This window comes from Podarcis filfolensis, assembly GCF_964270895.1.
Source record: "Podarcis filfolensis genome assembly, chromosome: 3".
Lineage (NCBI taxonomy): Eukaryota > Metazoa > Chordata > Lepidosauria > Squamata > Lacertidae > Podarcis > Podarcis filfolensis.
The window spans coordinates 78,911,413-78,928,554 of NC_139606.1; the positions used below are offsets into that span (position 1 = coordinate 78,911,413).

A 17,142-nucleotide genomic window follows, 5' to 3' on the forward strand; every position below is an offset into this window, starting at 1 on the left:
GGATTCATAGTTTTCAGTTTCAAAAGCCAGCACTCACATGGCAGTCTACATGCAGATGCATGACAGGGTCATTTGTTACTTTGCCCAGGCAAGTTCCCTAATTTGTCAGAACTTAGAATAGCGCTGTTCGCTATAAATAAAAGCCTTCCTCCAAAGCGGTTTGTCGCTGGTCACCTCCAAAAGTCCCGAGCAAATGTGCTGGAATTTCTCAGCTGCTCATTGTGCCTGACCTCACGCAGCCATGCGTGTGTGTACACTGTTACATGCACAGTGGTGGCGCTGACTCCCCAGCCCCGCTTGCAGCAAACTGTGTCAAAGTTACTCATGTTTAAACTTGTCACTTGCATAATTGCTGCAGCTCATGCCCACAGGACGAGGAAAAAGATCAAGGTGAAAGTGTTTGTTTCTGTCTCTCTCTGTAGGAGCTTTGGGACTTACCTATGAAATGGCAACTTTCTCTTCTGAATGGCAAAGGAATAGTGTGCCCGTCAGATATCACGTAATGAGCTCAAAGTGCTATATTATTTATCCATTGCCAAATAATTTATGGCAAACTATCATGCCTTCCATGGAAAAGCATTGTGTAAGACCAAATTCTCTGAACTCATAATGGAATTCTATTCATACAATCCTGAAGTTTAGAAAATTGTGCATACATGGCCATCGGGTGCGAGACCCAGAAAAGTTTTGCATTGCAGATTAGTAGGGCCAAGATTAGAGATTTAGACTTCATATTGTTACGCCAACCCTCAATCTCCTTTGAGCAGTGCACAAGCTTCCAGGCGATTCCAAACACTCACCCTGGGTCGTGTTTCCATTGAGAATCGAGACACGGCAGAGACTGTAGTGACTTTGAGATATAATACGGCTTATTCATATATATATATACAACCTGAGCGTACGTGGAGGGAGTTGCAGATCTTACAGCATTGTCATCTCAAGAGTGTCTCTCCCTGCTTCTCTCATGGCTTCTGCCAGCTGGAGTCCAGAGCAGCCAGCCATACTCCCAAGTCTCTGGGCTGCCTCCTTCCCAGCCAGCAGCCAAGATGGTTCTGGCCCTCCAGCCCCCACTTGGAGTGCTGGCCTGACTTCCTTTCTTCTTCCTAGAAAACCCTGCCAAAACCTGAAGCTCCTTCCTGTCACCTCACACCCCTCCCGGCCACCTTGGTAACCTCTGTTTTACCAAGACATGGGGGATTCCTCTTGAGGTGACCTCTGCTTCTTGTTTCATAATGAGCTACATTCAGCCGGTCTAGTCCGGCTAGTGAGCATAGGCTACATACCCCCAGGAGAACTACTGCTGCCGGTATTTTCCTTTCAATGTCCCAAAGATTATCTCAACACTACCATTTCTTGATTTCTACTCTTCACTAATAAACTCTGGCACTCCAAATCTGTAACACTAAAATAGAAAAATGCATTGTAAATCCTGCACAAAATACCCACTTTCTAAAAAAGCTAAATCAAATCTCTAAAGGATGGATCATATGGCACTTGCTAAGGAGTAAGGCTGCAACCCTATACACCAGGGGTAGTCAACCTTTTTATACCTACCCACCCATTAATGCATCTTTCTTATTGGGAAAATTTCCTTACCACCCACCAGTGCTCAACGGAAGGAGGATTCAGCTTGTGCTATAGAACCCCTACCGCCCACCTAGAATCCTGAAATGCCCACTAGTGGGCAGTAGGGACCAGGTTGACAACCCCTGCTATACACACTTACCTGAGAGTAAGTCCCATTGAACAGAATGTGGCTTACCTCTGAGTACTGTAGATATATATATATGTTTACACTGCACATCTCTTTGAAATCTGTCTTATTAATAGACACAAATAGAGTTGCTATTCTATGGTGGGGCAGGCAACATGGTGCCCTCATGTTATTGGCCTACAACTCCCATCATCCCTGATTATTGATCAAGTTGGCTGGAGCTGATGGGAGTTGTAGTGCAATGTCTAGAGCAGGGATAGGCAAACTCGGCCCTCCATATGATTTGGGACTACAACTCCCATCATCCCTGACCACTGGTCCTGTTAGCTAGGATTGATGGGAGTTGTAGTCCCAAAACATCTGGAGGGCCGAGTTTGCCTATGCCTGGTCTAGAGAGCAGCTTGTTGGCTACACTGTGCTATAGCATTTTCACAAGTGATCCTGGGAACAGTGTTTTGTCTAGAATATGCCACATGTTACTATACATTCAATAATATAAAACAAAAGAGGCATTTTAAAATTTAAGGTGCATCTACATTTGAATTACTGTTTTAAAAATGCAAAAGGCACCCTTTTAAAGCACTGTTTGTTTATACAGCTGCATATATTTAAATTGGATCTTAAAGGGGAAGAATCCAGTCATAGTTAAGCTAATTTAAAACCATTGATTTCATCAGTGACCAGGCCGTAAAAAAGTCATTTCCACTGAATGCATTCCAAGTGGTTCTTATTTAAAGTTGATTTGAGCATTAGAGGCAAAATCTGTCTTCAGTCTGAGTGAAACCATAATGACATTTCATTCAAGTTTTGCCCCCGTAAAATTGATTGGTGTTATATTTATGTTTTTGCTACTAGTTTCCATCTTGGTGCTAGAGAAAGTGATTTAAAATGCAATTACTTTTAGAATCCACTGACTTTAATCAAAATTTAATGTGTCCTTCCCTGACAAATTGTGGGAAACTCTAGGTCAAGTGCATCCTGGGGGGGTGGCATGCTTGAATGGAAAAACGAAATCTGAAATATAATTTGAACTTCTATATAGAACATATGTGGTTCCGTTTTTGTGTGGAACAAGACAGCATGGTGACACAATAAACTCTTTAGCTGATGAAGAAATAAACCATTTACCTGCCTTGGTAGTTCAGTTGGGAGAGCATGAGACTTTTAATCTCAGGGTTGTGGGTTCAAGCTACACATTGGGCAAAAGATTCCTGCATTGCAGGAGGTTGGACTAGATGACCTTTGTGGTCCCTTCCAACTCTACAATTCTATTATATGATTCAAATTGTTAAGTACAGTCAGTTTAAGAGTGAAGATCCGTTTAGTACTGGGGTGGGTAATCATCTTGGGGACTTTGCATTGTGTTTGTAAGTTAGTGTAGGTCACTTTTTGTGGGGAAAAACCTAATTAATACAATTATTGTTAATATTGATAACTATACAGTGGTACCTCGGGTTACATACACTTCAGGTTACATACGCTTCAGGTTACACACTCCACTAACCCAGATATAGTGCTTTAGGTTAAGAACTTTGCTTCAGGATAAGAACAGAAATTGGGCTCCGGCAGCGCGGCAGCGGGAGGCCCCATTAGCTAAAGTGGTGCTTCAGGTTAAGAACAGTTTCAGGTTAGGAACGGACCTCCGGAATGAATTAAGTACTTAACCCGAGGTACCACTGTACACACACACACACACATTTAAAAGTGGGAAACACTGGGGAAAGGCATTGTGGACACAAAAATATCTGTTGGCACCCTGACATCATAGTGGGATACCAAAGGATCAGAAGTTTTTAGAAGGGGGGGGTATTTTCAGGCCACAAAAAAGTATTGAAAGTCAGATGTGGCCTGCAGACCATGGGTTAGCCCCCCTTACTCTAGGAATTTTGAGATTCTTGGTCCATGCATACACAGCTTAGGCAAAGAAAGTGGCTGAAAATGTCCAATCTAAAGCAAATGTACAGTATGCATGTATAGATAATGGACGTGGTACCCTTGTCCATAATTCAACTGCCCCATAGATTTCAGTGTAGCTCAGACAAAGGGAAACACCTTCAGGATTTCTGGCCAGAAATAAGGTTTCTTAGTGAGAGGCAAAGAACAACATTTTGCACATGGCAGTTTACGCTATGTATCTGATGCTTGAAGTAGACATTGCAGAGGGACGCACTGGGGCCATCACTTCTCTTCTCTCCATATAATATTTAATAACGTAGGGTAGTTTATTAATTTCAATGGATCTACTATGATACGAAACCACTGCACTCCTAGTTTCTCTGTCATTTCCTTGGTTGTTGTGTTTATGATGACATGTTTCACTAGACTTTTAAAAGGAGAGACGGAGAAGTAGAGATGGGGTTTCTGTTTTTGGTGGGAGGAGTTCATCCTCTGTAACAGGCTGTTTTGTACTGATGAGAGTTTATGTCCATTCAGCTCTCTCTCTTGGGAAGAAGCAGGGAGCAAGGAACCAAAAACAGGTAGCTTATGACAGATGTGCTAACAAAGCCATACAAAGCTATTAGGCAGCCATCTGGCTCTCAGCATGATCCCCAATCCGATTAACTCTGTTCGGCTAAGAGCCCCCAGAACGTTAGTAATTTCACAAATTGAGTATAAAATAATTGCTCCTTGTTTTGGAACTTCTCTTTAGACAACAGGCAGGCTTGCAAACAGAAGGGTGTTTTTAAACCATATATTGCAATGATGAGGCGAACACACTGGTACATCTATAAATATCCCAAAACATTAAATCCACAGCACAAGAAGATCTGTGGGGACGTTTTATGTTATATGTTAGTTTGTTGTTCCTGAATTCAATGTCTGGAGAGAACTGTCCATCAAGCCCTGCATTTAATAATGCTCATGTGTACTGTGATCAGCATAGTTTGGGCGCAGTGTATAGGCATCAATCTCTGACAATATCTTGTTCTGATGCAGTAATTGTTACCATTTTATTTTTTTTAAATGCATTGACTTTTAATTGAGAAATCTGTGGCACTGAAACATGAGGTTGTGATCTTCTAAATGCTGTTGGTCCTGCTAAATAAAAGGCATTAACATTGCTAGGAAATGCGAATTAGGTTTTGCCCAAATGATGCTGGTAGAAAAAAAAATAAAGAAAGTATCCATGCTGGCTTTTAAGAAAAAGTGAGAAATAATGCTGGTTTTTGGTTGCCAAATCAGTTATTTTCAAAGCTTATTTTTCAGATAAAAAATTAACAGATAAGTATCAAAAGCAATAGTTATAAAATATAAAATAACCCATAATTCAAACAAATCATAAACAAAAATATTAGCATAAAAACCCAATTTTTTTTACAAATAAACTTTTTATTTATTTTCCACATGTGGTGTACCTGATTTTTATGCTAACAACCACCAGAATTAAAACAGCAAAATCCCAGAATGAGGAAATATTGCACTGAAGGCCTTTTTAAATGTGCATATAAAACAACACAGTGAGGAGGCCTTGAACTGATTCCAAGTCATATACATAACTTAGGCAGTCTGGGCCTTAAAAAAAAAAATCTGCTTTTAATTTTGTGTGTGTGAGAGAAGTTCTGTCTTGTTGCATTGTTATTGTTTGGTTTTTGTTTCTCTTATGCATTGTTTTTTTATCTACTCTTTGGAAACCACCCAGATGACTTTGTGTTATGGGGCAGCAAATGAATTACATATATAAATAAATGCAGTTATTGTACCACAAGATAACCCATCTTGGTTTTCTTTCAGATTTTCAGAGTGTGGGATATCCAGACACTTTCCCTGATGCAGGTCTTCCACGATTCCCAAGCAGGGCCTAGAGAGACACAAATCTTTACTATGGTATTTGACAATAACCATGGCACACTTATTACAGGTGTGTTTGTCTAATCATTAGGAGCGAAATAACCTCTTCAGATATGAATCTGGGGTGCTGATACATAATTGTGAAAAGTAAATGGATGGTCTTCCAGCTGCGTTGTTTAGACCAAGAGTAGCTACAGAAATGCGAGGAAAACAAACTGGTGGCTTTAAATAATTAAAGCAGTCCCAACCTATGATGCTGATAATTCAAAGCCACAAACATCTTGTGTCTTTTTGTCCTTGAGAAGCACTTATTTGGCATCCATTAAAATCTTGAACATAATTATTATGTGAAGTACTTTACTTATATGAAGTAAAGTCTGAAAATAGATTTATCATAGTTCATAGCCACAGAGGCAGAAATTCCTGTAAGATATGTAACATTGACATACTTCTTCCTCCTCCTCACCACTACAGTGTTTTAAAAAAATTCATTACTAATATTAATTAATTACAGGCTGTGTTAGTCTGCCGTAGTTGAAACAAAATAAAAAAAATCCTTCCAGTAGCACCTTAGAGACCAACTAAGTTGGAAGCGATTTTTTTATTTTGTTTTGATTAATTAATTAGTACCCCACCCATCTGACTGGGTTGCCCCAGCCACTCTGGGCAGCTTCCAACATAAATAAAAACATGATAAACCCTTAAACCTCACAAATCTTCCCTATACTGGCCCTATACTAGGGCTGCCTTCAGATAAGAATACTTGATGGGTCATTGAGGTCAGTGATAGTTCCCCGTAACATCTTCCCCTCTCGTTTTCCCATCTTGAAAAAAAAGTACAGTACATATATTTGTCTTTCACTTTTGGTGAAGAAGTGCACTCACTATTAATCTTTCCATAGGTGTTTAGTTCTGCTGTGATATGTGGTGGCCTTTGATTGTGCAAGAGACTCAGTCTTTGTATGTTGTATCCTCTCTGCTTTTTCAGAAAGGGCAGGCTCCCATTTTCATTCCTCCTGCCACTCAACCACTCTCTTCCTCTCATACGCACACTGCATGATCAAAAGTTCATGGTGGTCCTTGCAGAGTCAAGCAACATTCATGATGGGTCTCACAGTCAGGCATAGCGGTGGCATGCTCTTGACCTCCCAGCACAAGCATCTCTGCAGCTTATCAGTGAGGTCTGAGGTGGCAGGGCGGTTGGTGCTGTGTGGGCATACCAGCAAGGCCAATACAATCATTATGTGTGGTTAGGGCGTATAGGAGTAACAAAGTGGCTCCTGGCCACATCTTCACTGGCATGTTGCCCTTGGGGGGCTGGCTGACCCTCAGCAGAGCCCTTGGGCTCAAAAGGTTTACCCACGCCTATCAGACATGTTTGCCAGAGTGGCTGACAATATAGCATGCAACCGGATGCAATAACCTTTATTATATGATTCACAGGATCAGCTGTGATTGATATTTATCCTCTCACGCGAGTTATACAAGACACGAAACAGGTTCCCCAGACGCATGAGAGGAGCATCAATGTGCTGATTTACAACAAAGTCTTTCGCCAAATTCTAACTATCTGTTCTGAATCAATCGTAAAGGTGAGTATAAATCCTGCAAGCTTTCCAAGTGCAAAGCAAAATATTTGCACAAAGGATTTAAGAGCAAGTAGGCTATCTGGGGGGCTTTATCTTCCTACATATTGGTAAGCCAGGTATGGGGGACCTGGTGCTGCTGGACTTTAAATTCCATCATCCTTGACTATTGGCCATCCTGACTGAGGCTGATTGGAGGTGAATCGAGAGGGCCACAAGTTCCCGATCCCAGCATTAAACCCAGGGGAAAATGTTAAGAATAGGAATTCTTAGCTTTTTCCTTTCCACTTTCTCTTATCCCCTTAGCTTAATGTTTACTATAGATATTTGAAGGAAGTGACAACTATGTAAATATATATCTGTGTAGGTTGAATTCCATATAATTCACTTTATCTTTAGGTCTGGGAACTGGAAACAGGCCAACAAATATACCAGATTGAGGATGCCCATGGACCGAATGTTGAGTTGACATGTGCAGCAATTGATAAAAATGGATTCCACCTTGCCACTGGAGCATGCGATGGTAAAACAGTGTTATAATTGCAGATTGTAATAACACCACATCTTTATATAATTGCTTTATGATGAGGGCTGTAAGAATACTTAACTGGAACCTATTTTCAGTACTCTAGGACTTCATAATGAAGGCCAGTTGAAGGCTGCTTTCTATATGACAAAGAGAAATCTCATGTGCTTCCATGTTGAGTGACATTCCTTCTGCTTTGTTGCACGTTTAGGAACTGTGAAGACTTGGGATTTTGGAAGTGGACAGCAACTTAAAGTTTTGCCTTTAATCAGGGAAAGCACAGTTAATGAACACTGGCTGATGCAAATGGTTTACCTGAAGGCTAGTGGAAGTAGACATGTCATCCTGGTCTTGGAGTACAGTGGGACTATCAAAATTGTTCAGGTTTTGTTATAGCTTGTTTTTATTTGGTTGGTTGGTTTGTTTGTCAATGAATTATACATCCTTTAACCTTAGGTCCCAGAGCAAGTTACAACATTAGAACACAATGTTAAAAACTGTGCTTGCACTAACAGGACATTTGTAACAGGAAGGGGTTGAATTCCTCCCATGGTTTCAATATATCCAGTATATCTCAACTAAAGACAACCAACCATGCCCTGCCCTTCCGACCTTTGTCACTGCCAAGGAAAAATAATAAATGAAAGAGAACCTACCCAAGTGACACAGATGCAAAAACCTCACACATACACTAAGTAAAATAATGTAAATTCACCATTCCCCGTCTCCTCCCTCTCTTCTCCCCCAACTTTATACTGTATACAACATTAATATCTCACATGGAATGTAACTGATCAGTAGAAAATATTCTACAACCTAGAAATAGAGACAATGAACGTACTTTTGTATCCAAAGAAAATCTTTAATAAAAATCCTTCTCCCAGTATATCTGAAGTGCCTCCCCAAAATGAATAATTAGGTTAGCCTCAGTTAGAAAACCCACCACCCCAAAAATTTATTTGAAGAAATAAATCATGCCAAGTTGATTCTCAATTTTTTCTGTGCTACTATTCTTCCAACTCCTTGTTCTCCTAGGGTAATGAAGGTGAAGTTTATCTATGCATTACTTGGGAGCTTCCTGAAGCAGTATCAGTTGCTCTACAAGGCAATCCACTCATGTCCCTAAAACTGAGTCCCAATGCCAAGAAAAGCAATGGATTTTTTCCAGATGTTCAGCTGCTGCTTGATAAGGTGCCTGTGAAAAAATCAAAGAATGAGGTGAGTATTGATTGGCAAATCTGTCCATTTCAGTTTCTCATTTTTTCCAAACTTCATTTCAGTCCGCCACATAGCCATACCAGTTGACAATAATAAAAAAATCCTCATGGAAACTGAGCATTTTAATTCAAAATTATCCTAATATACGCATTTTTGTGTGCAGTTTTCCCTAATAAAATGCATTTGTATATGTTATTTTCACTAATGCATGCATTTCAATGCATAGATTATCCTTGAATGTGCATTTTTGTATATATGACTTGTTGCGGGGGGGGTCAAATTTGACCAGGGGGTCCGGCGCGCTTCCGCTGCGCAGCTTTGCTTTTGCCCCCTGGAACCTTTGACTCCAGCAGAGTAAACACAGCAAGAAGTAGAAGCTTGGACGTTCTGTCGTGTGGCAATAACTCAGGCTTGAAACACAGCAATCCTTATCTTAAAGACTTTATTGCTGTACAGTTCAACACATCGTAAATCTTCCCGGTGAGACGCAGCTCATGGCTCCTTTCTCCGTGGAGCGTAACACACAGACTGGCAAAACACACAGAGATCCACGCCCCTTCCGTGTTCTCTGCCCGCCCTCAGAATGTGAGGCGTCACCACTCAGAACTCTTAACCCTGTAAGTTCTGACTCTCTCAACACCCCCTCTCGAATCACGTTCTGAGGGGACCTCTGAGTGTTCAACACCTTCCCCATTGCCTTCCGCCCCTTCCTGGCATCGTTGTTAGGCACCTGTTGAACCTCACAAACCTCAGGTTCGCACTGTGCGAAACCAACCCACGCATTTGTGACCTGAAACCTCTCAGGTGGAATTCCCTTTGTTGCCCTTGAAGACCGCCTGGGCACAAACTGGGGTTCTTCTCCTGACCCACTGGGGCCAGCTTGTGCGTCTTCCTCATCAGAAGACTCCCCCTCTGACTTGACACGTCTGTGAGCTTTCTCCATTATGCGCACAGGAGATGAGGGCTCACTCTTGGACACTCCCTTAACAACCTGTGGAGACGCCTCCCCCTGGTCCTGATCCTGATCATCGACCAGATCACCATTACCTGGCTCTCCCTCCTGCTCAGATTCGGATTCAGACAGACAATCTGAGACAGCGTCATGGCTGACTTTGCGCCTTGACCTATTTCCCTGCTGCTCTTTGAACTCAGCATGCTTGCTGACCAGAAGCTTGGTCTGATCACCTTCTGGGTATGCGAACCTCCACCCTTTGGTCGCGGGTTCATACCCACAGAAGATCATTTCCTGGTACTTTGGACCATCTTCTTGCTGCAACCACTTTGGTACAGGCACCATGGCCCTGCAACCAAAAGTGCGAAAGAAATGCACAAGCGGCTTCTGCCGATGAAGCAGGAAATACGGGGTGTCACCTACCACTGCATTGTAGCACCTGTTCATCGAGAAATTGGCCGTTTTTACCGCCTCCCCCCAAAAACTGTGAGGCAACCCAGAGTCATCCAGTAGAATTTCGGATGCTCGGACCAGGGCTTTACTCCTAAGCTCTGCCACGCCACTCTTCTGAGGCGAAGTCACCTTGTGACGTATCCCCCTCTGGCGAAAGAAACCCTTTAGAGCAGACCCAGTGACCTCAGAACCACGGTCAAACTGGAAACCTTGCACCTTGGTGGAGAACCTCTGTTCCACCTCTGCAACCCAATCTTTGATCAGTTGCGCTGCTTCCTCCTTAGCTTTCAGCGTGAAAGCCCATGCGTTCCTGCTAAAATCATCTGTCAGCACCATCAGCCACTTGGCCTTGCCCAGACTTGGTTGTGGCATACCTTTAAGGTCTGCGTGCACAAGCTCAAAAGGCTTTGTGGTCACCCTCTCCACTCTGGGATCATCAAATCCCTTGTTTCTGGCTTTCCTGCAAGCCTTGCAATTCAAAGGTTTCCCACACTCTTTTACCTTGCAACCTTTGGTGCACTCTGATAACATCTGGACGTCCTCGCAGGACCCATGTGACATCCTCTTGTGCCACACGCAAGCACACGACACATGAGTGTGCCCCCCTCCCTCTAGAGGTGATTCCAGAACAAAGAGGTTGTTCTGATCTTTCTCAACACTTACGAGCTGCCTCCCACCTCTGGAGATTGTACAAACATCCTTTTCAAAACTCACAGAATATCCCTCCTGTAAAAGAGAAGGTACAGACAGCAAGCAATGCTTTATCTCAGGGAGAACATAAACCTTCAATTCAGCCTGTAAAAAAGGGACAAACAAGTTAGAAATATGGGTTACACGGCCCTGTGAACCTGTAGCAAATCTAACTGTTTTCTCAGTGGAAACAGCCTTGCAGTTCCACATTTGTCCATCAGGTGGCGCTGTTACCAAATGGGCATTCGCAGCTGAGTCAACAACCCAACGTAGGACCCTCCCCCCTCTGGAGTTGTCCTTCTTTGTTGCCTTAGCAACTGACTTCCTGCTCCTCCCGACCTTGGAGCTCTCGTTGCAGGTGGTGTTTTCCAAAACAGCCATAGAAGCAGTCAACGTCTCTTGTTTCTCACGCCTGCTCCCTCTGCAGGCCCAGTTGCCATGGAAACCCGCCTGGTTCCCATGGGAAATGTCCTTGGGACCTTCCTGCCCTTTGTCTCGCTGTGGACAGCTTCTGCGCAGGTGCTCCGGAGAACCGCAAGCAAAACATCTCCGAGTGGAAAACTTTGCAAACTGGCCTTTGGTCTTGTCTGCCCCCCCAACCTTTCCAGCAGCACTCCTCCTTGAGGCTTTTCTGCCGTTGGGAAAATGGCTTTTGGCTTCTGTTGTGGTTTCTCTGCAAACCCCTCTCAGCTCCTGCCAAACAGCCTGGGCACTCTCAAGACTCTTGGAATGGCCTTCCTGGCCTGCACCCCCAAACTTGGATGCATAGCCTCCAGAGGAACAGCTTGCCTCTGCTTTCCTCTTCCCAGCTTCCAGCAGCTTTGCAGCATGCAGCTCACGTGTGGGGGCATTCTGGCAGCCCTCCAACACAGTCCCAGCCCTTCCTTGACTCTCTGGGCGTTCTGGGCGTCCACCAGCCCCTCCTGGGCATGGTGCTTCTTCAGAGCAATTCTCAGCCCCCTCCAGCCTGGCTCCCACTGCTTTTTTCAGTGCCTGCCTTCTCCCGGCCCAGGGCTTGCTCCCGTCCACCTTATCAACAGGGATTGACGACTCCTGGCTGTCTGCCATCTCTCCCCGGGGGCCCAGCTTACTTACAGGTACCTCCCGGTCCGGTAGATCTCAGCTCCTCCCAGCGAACTCCTGGCTGGCTTTGGCTGCAGTTTCCCTTTCCCAGCGTCTCATCAGCTGGCCTTTGGCTGCTCCTCAGCCGATTCTGCCTGCAGCTTTCACTTCCCAGCGAGCTTCCTTCGCTTCTGCTGGCACCAGCTTCTCCTTGCTGGCCTTTTGCTGCAGCCCTCTCACACGCACGAACGTTGCTTATCTTTATTGCTGATATCCATAACCTGTTGCGGGGGGGGTCAAATTTGACCAGGGGGTCCGGCGCGCTTCCGCTGCGCAGCTTTGCTTTTGCCCCCTGGAACCTTTGACTCCAGCAGAGTAAACACAGCAAGAAGTAGAAGCTTGGACGTTCTGTCGTGTGGCAATAACTCAGGCTTGAAACACAGCAATCCTTATCTTAAAGACTTTATTGCTGTACAGTTCAACACATCGTAAATCTTCCCGGTGAGACGCAGCTCATGGCTCCTTTCTCCGTGGAGCGTAACACACAGACTGGCAAAACACACAGAGATCCACGCCCCTTCCGTGTTCTCTGCCCGCCCTCAGAATGTGAGGCGTCACCACTCAGAACTCTTAACCCTGTAAGTTCTGACTCTCTCAACATGACTTGCCTTGTAGCTGCACTGCAAAATTTGAAGAAATGGAAAATTTGATGGGTGGCTGTTTGCTTATTTGCTCTATTGTTTCACTTTGCTTGTTGTTCCAGTAAGTGAGAATTAGATGGGCTCACATTAAAATGCAAACTGAACTGAATTTCTCTTCCATCCCTAGAGGTGGGTGCATTTCCAGACTTTTCAAGACCTGCTAAGAAGGAAGTGTCTTGGAGCCTGGGTACACATTATACTCACTCCTGAGAAGTAACCACATGAAGTAAACTTTGTTTTTACTGTTGAGAGGTCTCTTTGGAGAGGGGCAGAGAAAACTCAACGGGATTATAGAGAGCAGTGCAAGGGACTTTTGTTGGGTGGATGGAAAAACCACCTGTCAATGTTTGCCTGCAAGGGTGGGGACAGATAAAGATCTGGCCCACTGGGCCAAAAAGATCCCATACTTTTTCTCTCCAATTTTCTCTGCCTCCAGGAGCCTACTTTTCATGTAGGCAGCCTCTTGAGCCGTATAGTCATTTTCTTTGGACTGGGTGATGGGAAAATGCCATGACACTTTTGTTTGCTGCTAGCCATGCTTAAATGCACAGTGATTGCATAGTCCTGTGTTTTCACAGTTTGGAACAAGAATTTTAAGAAGTAAAGGCAGGTATTTTCTATCCTTTAAAATGATGAGACTGTACATACCGGCTTTTAAATACAATTTTAACAATCGGCTTCTTATGTCGTCTTTCAGTTACCTCTGAAAACGGAAGTGAAATGCTTTGACCTACTAAGAGTGGAAGGTTATAATTTGTTAGCTACCGCAAGTGCAAATGGCGCAATCATCATGTGGGATTTTGAATCTGCCACTGCCAGGCACATGTGAGTAATGAAAGCTGTGAGAGGGCTCTTGCCACAGTGCTGTCCTTCATGCACCTTGGCTGATCACGACTCTGAGTAAGCAGAGAGACAGACAATTGGGAGCAAGCAAGTGAGATACATGAAGCGGGGAACTTGGGCAGATCATCTCTTACTGCTCACACTGCCAGAGGAGACCAGCTCCTTGCCTCCATCTTGGCTTGGGTCATATGAGTCACTGGGCAGAAGCTATGTGCTACCCCTTTGGCCTTGCTCAGTTCAACATCTGGAAAGGGTTGAAATTAGCTCCCAACCAATGCATCCTTCAGTACACACCTAGAAAGCAAAAAATACTTTCTTTACAGATTTAAAGCTGGAAACACTGTCCAAGAAGATGGAGAAGAATTATTAGGAATCAACGGTTTACTGTTCCTCTACCGAGGTGCTGTCTCAGAGAGGTAGGTGGACTATATATCAGGCATGTACAAGTCATATTAGGCCAACTTTTGCTAACTTGGAGCCCTCCAGGTGTTTGGGGTTGCTTGGAGGGCTCAAGGTTGGCAGATGCTGCATTAGATCTATACTGGGTTAAAGAAACAGTGAGCTAGCTAGCTCTTGGACTTGGGTGAAACTGATGAGCGTTTCTCCAACCTAGTGGTGGCAGCCAGTGTTGCACAAGCAGACTTCCACTAATGCAAGTGGGCTTCTCCTTCTCCCCCCCTCCTGTGTTTCTTTATTACTTTATTACTGTTAATTGGGGCAAAGATTTTATTTATTTATTTATTTGCTTGGGAGGGAGTTCCACACAGGGGTTCCCCATGAAAAAGCTCTGTCCCCAGTGCCCACCAATCTAATTTTAATGGCAGACCAACAAGCTGGTTCCCCAATAAAGGCAGTCCTTCAAATAACCTGGCCCTAAACAGTTTAGGTCTTTAAGTTATTGGTCCATCCAGTGCTGTCTTCTCCAACAGACAGCAGCTCTCTTAAGTAGATATGCTGGCACTTACTAGTACTGGGCTAGATGAACAAAACCTAACTTAGTTTTGTATATGCCCCTGCTAAGGTAGGAATGTGGGGAAGGGCAATCAGCTCCTTGCATGTTTGGCCTTGTTCATTCACAACCCATCAGGTTACATTTCAGGTTGGTATTGGTGTTGCTCAAATTCCACATGGCAAAGGCAATTGCTTCCATTCTGTCCCATCTCCAAAACATTTGCCATTTAAAGTCATTGGGGAAATCTGCCAGTCTTGTTTTTGAGTAGGCCCTCATTGTCAATACAATGTATTCTTTAGGTATAAGCTTCTGGCATTTCTGTTTGGCATTCTCAAATGCCTATTAACATTCTTTGGCACCTAGAGGCTCTCTTTCAGTGTGCCAGTGTGGTGTAGTGGTGAAGAGCGGTAGTCTCGTAATCTGGGAAACCGGGTTCGTGTCTCCGCTCCTCCACATGCAGCTGCTGGGTGACCTTGGGCCAGTCACACTTCTCTGAAGTCTCTCAGCCTCACTCACCTTACGGGGTGTTTGTTGTGGGGGAGGAGGGGAAAGGAGATTGTTAGCCGCTTTGAGACTCCTGAAGGGGAGTGAAAGGCGGGATATCAAATCCAAACTCTTCTTCTTCTTCTTTCACGAAGGAAACTTAGCGAGACTTCCACCGACAGTTTAGACCAACCGAGTGATGTCAACACTACACAGGAGGTGGAAAGCAGCTTTGCAAGCATAAAGAAGGTATGTCCTTTGACCTTTGTACAGCAGCCAAAAACACTTGTAAGAATGTTGTGCATGTTAACATTTAGATTTGCTAAAAACTCAGACAAGACAGCAAAGCGTGAAGTATTTATCTTCATAAAGGCAACATGGGAGAGAGAGGAGTGTTAGCACGTGTTATTCTCTCGTACAGAGTAACCATACAGAGCTGCCTATAGACATAAAATGTAGGGCTGCTGTCATGCTGCAGTTTGTGTGGTCTCCAAAATGTGGCTACGGCAACTCCAGTGTGACAACAAGGGAGCAGGTGGCCGAGGTGCACTGTTTAATGGGGAGGGCAGAGGTGCTTCAAAGAGCAGCTTGGCAAACAGTTCTGTGAAGTGCCTTCCTCCTCCATTAAACACAACTGCAGTGAGGTTCAACAGTGGAGGGAGATAGTTTAGAAAATTTGGTCTCTGAAGCTCCTCCCCACCTCCTTTAAAACCTGGTGGGGCTTGGAGCAAACTGGAAGAGGAAGGGGCTTGTGTTAGCAAGTGGTGGTAGGGATAGGTGGGGGCATGTCTAAGATGTAAAGGGACAGGCATTTGGTCAAGTGTAAAGGAAGGGAGCATTGGAGGAAGGAGTTTGGTGTGTAATTTGGGCTGATGAGCAGACTGAGCAAGGGCAGCAGCCCCCAGTACTCTCGTGTTATTTCAGATGCACATCAGCAGCATTTCCAGATATAACGAGGAATGCTCAAAGGGCCAGTGCATGAGCAGAATTTCCCTTTCTTCAAGTCACATTTTAAGAATAGATTATTTGTAGCAATTAATGATCATTGCTGGAGACGGGATGGGCAAGCTAGGCCAGTTCCCTCCTCCGTGCAAAAAGTCAAATATGCAAGCATGTTTTCAATAATCACTACAATTATTGTGATGTGTGCTTCAAAGAATGCTGTACTGTACTGCCTGCTCAGTATCAGAACATGGGAGAAATATGATAGCCTCTGTACTAGCAAAAGCTGGAGATTAATGTTAGGTGATGAACTAGGTAAAAATGCCACATTAAATCATGTGCTCTGGTTCATAGATAAAGAAGCTGAGATTAGAGGGAAGTGAAATTGGACGCTGGCAAAAACCAGCAGACTGTGCAAGCCTGAGACTTTGCTTGGGCTCCTCCTAGCTCATGCAGAACCATGGTTTAGCATTAAGTGCCACAGTGGCCAGTAAGAACAGGGATTTGTGCACATGCACAGTGAGCAAGTTGAGGATAAGTATGATTCTACAGGGAGAATGCACTGTGAAACTGTGGAATTGCAATACATTAAATGGTGGTGGTGATTGCTGTTAAACGTATTACCTGGCTTTCACCCACAGGTTACAATTAAAAATCAGAATTAAAATTTATTACTGTCACAGGAATAGGTTTATAGGCTATCATTTGTGGACTCTGAATCTGTCAGCATTTCTGGGAATGGAAGTATTTTTTTTCTTCCTCCCAGTAGTCAACAACTAGAGTTTAGTTTTTATGCAAGCTATTTTCAGTTCCGAACCTCTGTTTCAATATGCATACTATTGTTTAATTTCAGGAAGCTGTTAAAAGTGAAACTGATACCAAAACAGAAACTTCAGGTATGAACTGGAATGTCAGAGTTAAGTTGCAGAAAATCTTCTAATATAAGACCATGTTTGAGAAAACTTTAAAAAAAAAATAGCTATCAGAAATTAAGCAAGTGGTTGAGTAAAAGAATAGTTAAACATGTGTAAATACCACAGAAAAGGTTTTGAAAACATGCTCATTCAGTGAATGACACAGAAAGGTTTTGAAGAAGTCCTTATTCAGTTAAATGTTTGAGTTTGCTTATGCTAGTGGATAACTGAAGTTGCCAGAATGTTATTATTTAAGACTGGTAAAATGAAGGATTAAATCTTGTATACAAAGACTAGGAAACCCATGCATGTTATAT

General features: G+C 43.7%; 1 protein-coding gene across 1 annotated transcript in view; it reads left to right on the plus strand.

The window, feature by feature from the left end:
* The window catches only part of WDR64 (WD repeat domain 64), a 69,131-nt gene that overhangs the window by 35,100 nt on the left and 16,889 nt on the right, over nt 1–17,142 (plus strand). The window contains exons 11-19 of the mRNA XM_083604239.1: nt 5,447–5,573; nt 6,947–7,095; nt 7,489–7,612; nt 7,827–7,999; nt 8,651–8,833; nt 13,389–13,516; nt 13,858–13,950; nt 15,125–15,218; nt 16,765–16,807. Of these exons, the coding sequence (XP_083460365.1) occupies nt 5,447–5,573; nt 6,947–7,095; nt 7,489–7,612; nt 7,827–7,999; nt 8,651–8,833; nt 13,389–13,516; nt 13,858–13,950; nt 15,125–15,218; nt 16,765–16,807 (1,114 nt within the window). The remainder of the gene's footprint in view (nt 1–5,446; nt 5,574–6,946; nt 7,096–7,488; nt 7,613–7,826; nt 8,000–8,650; nt 8,834–13,388; nt 13,517–13,857; nt 13,951–15,124; nt 15,219–16,764; nt 16,808–17,142) is intronic.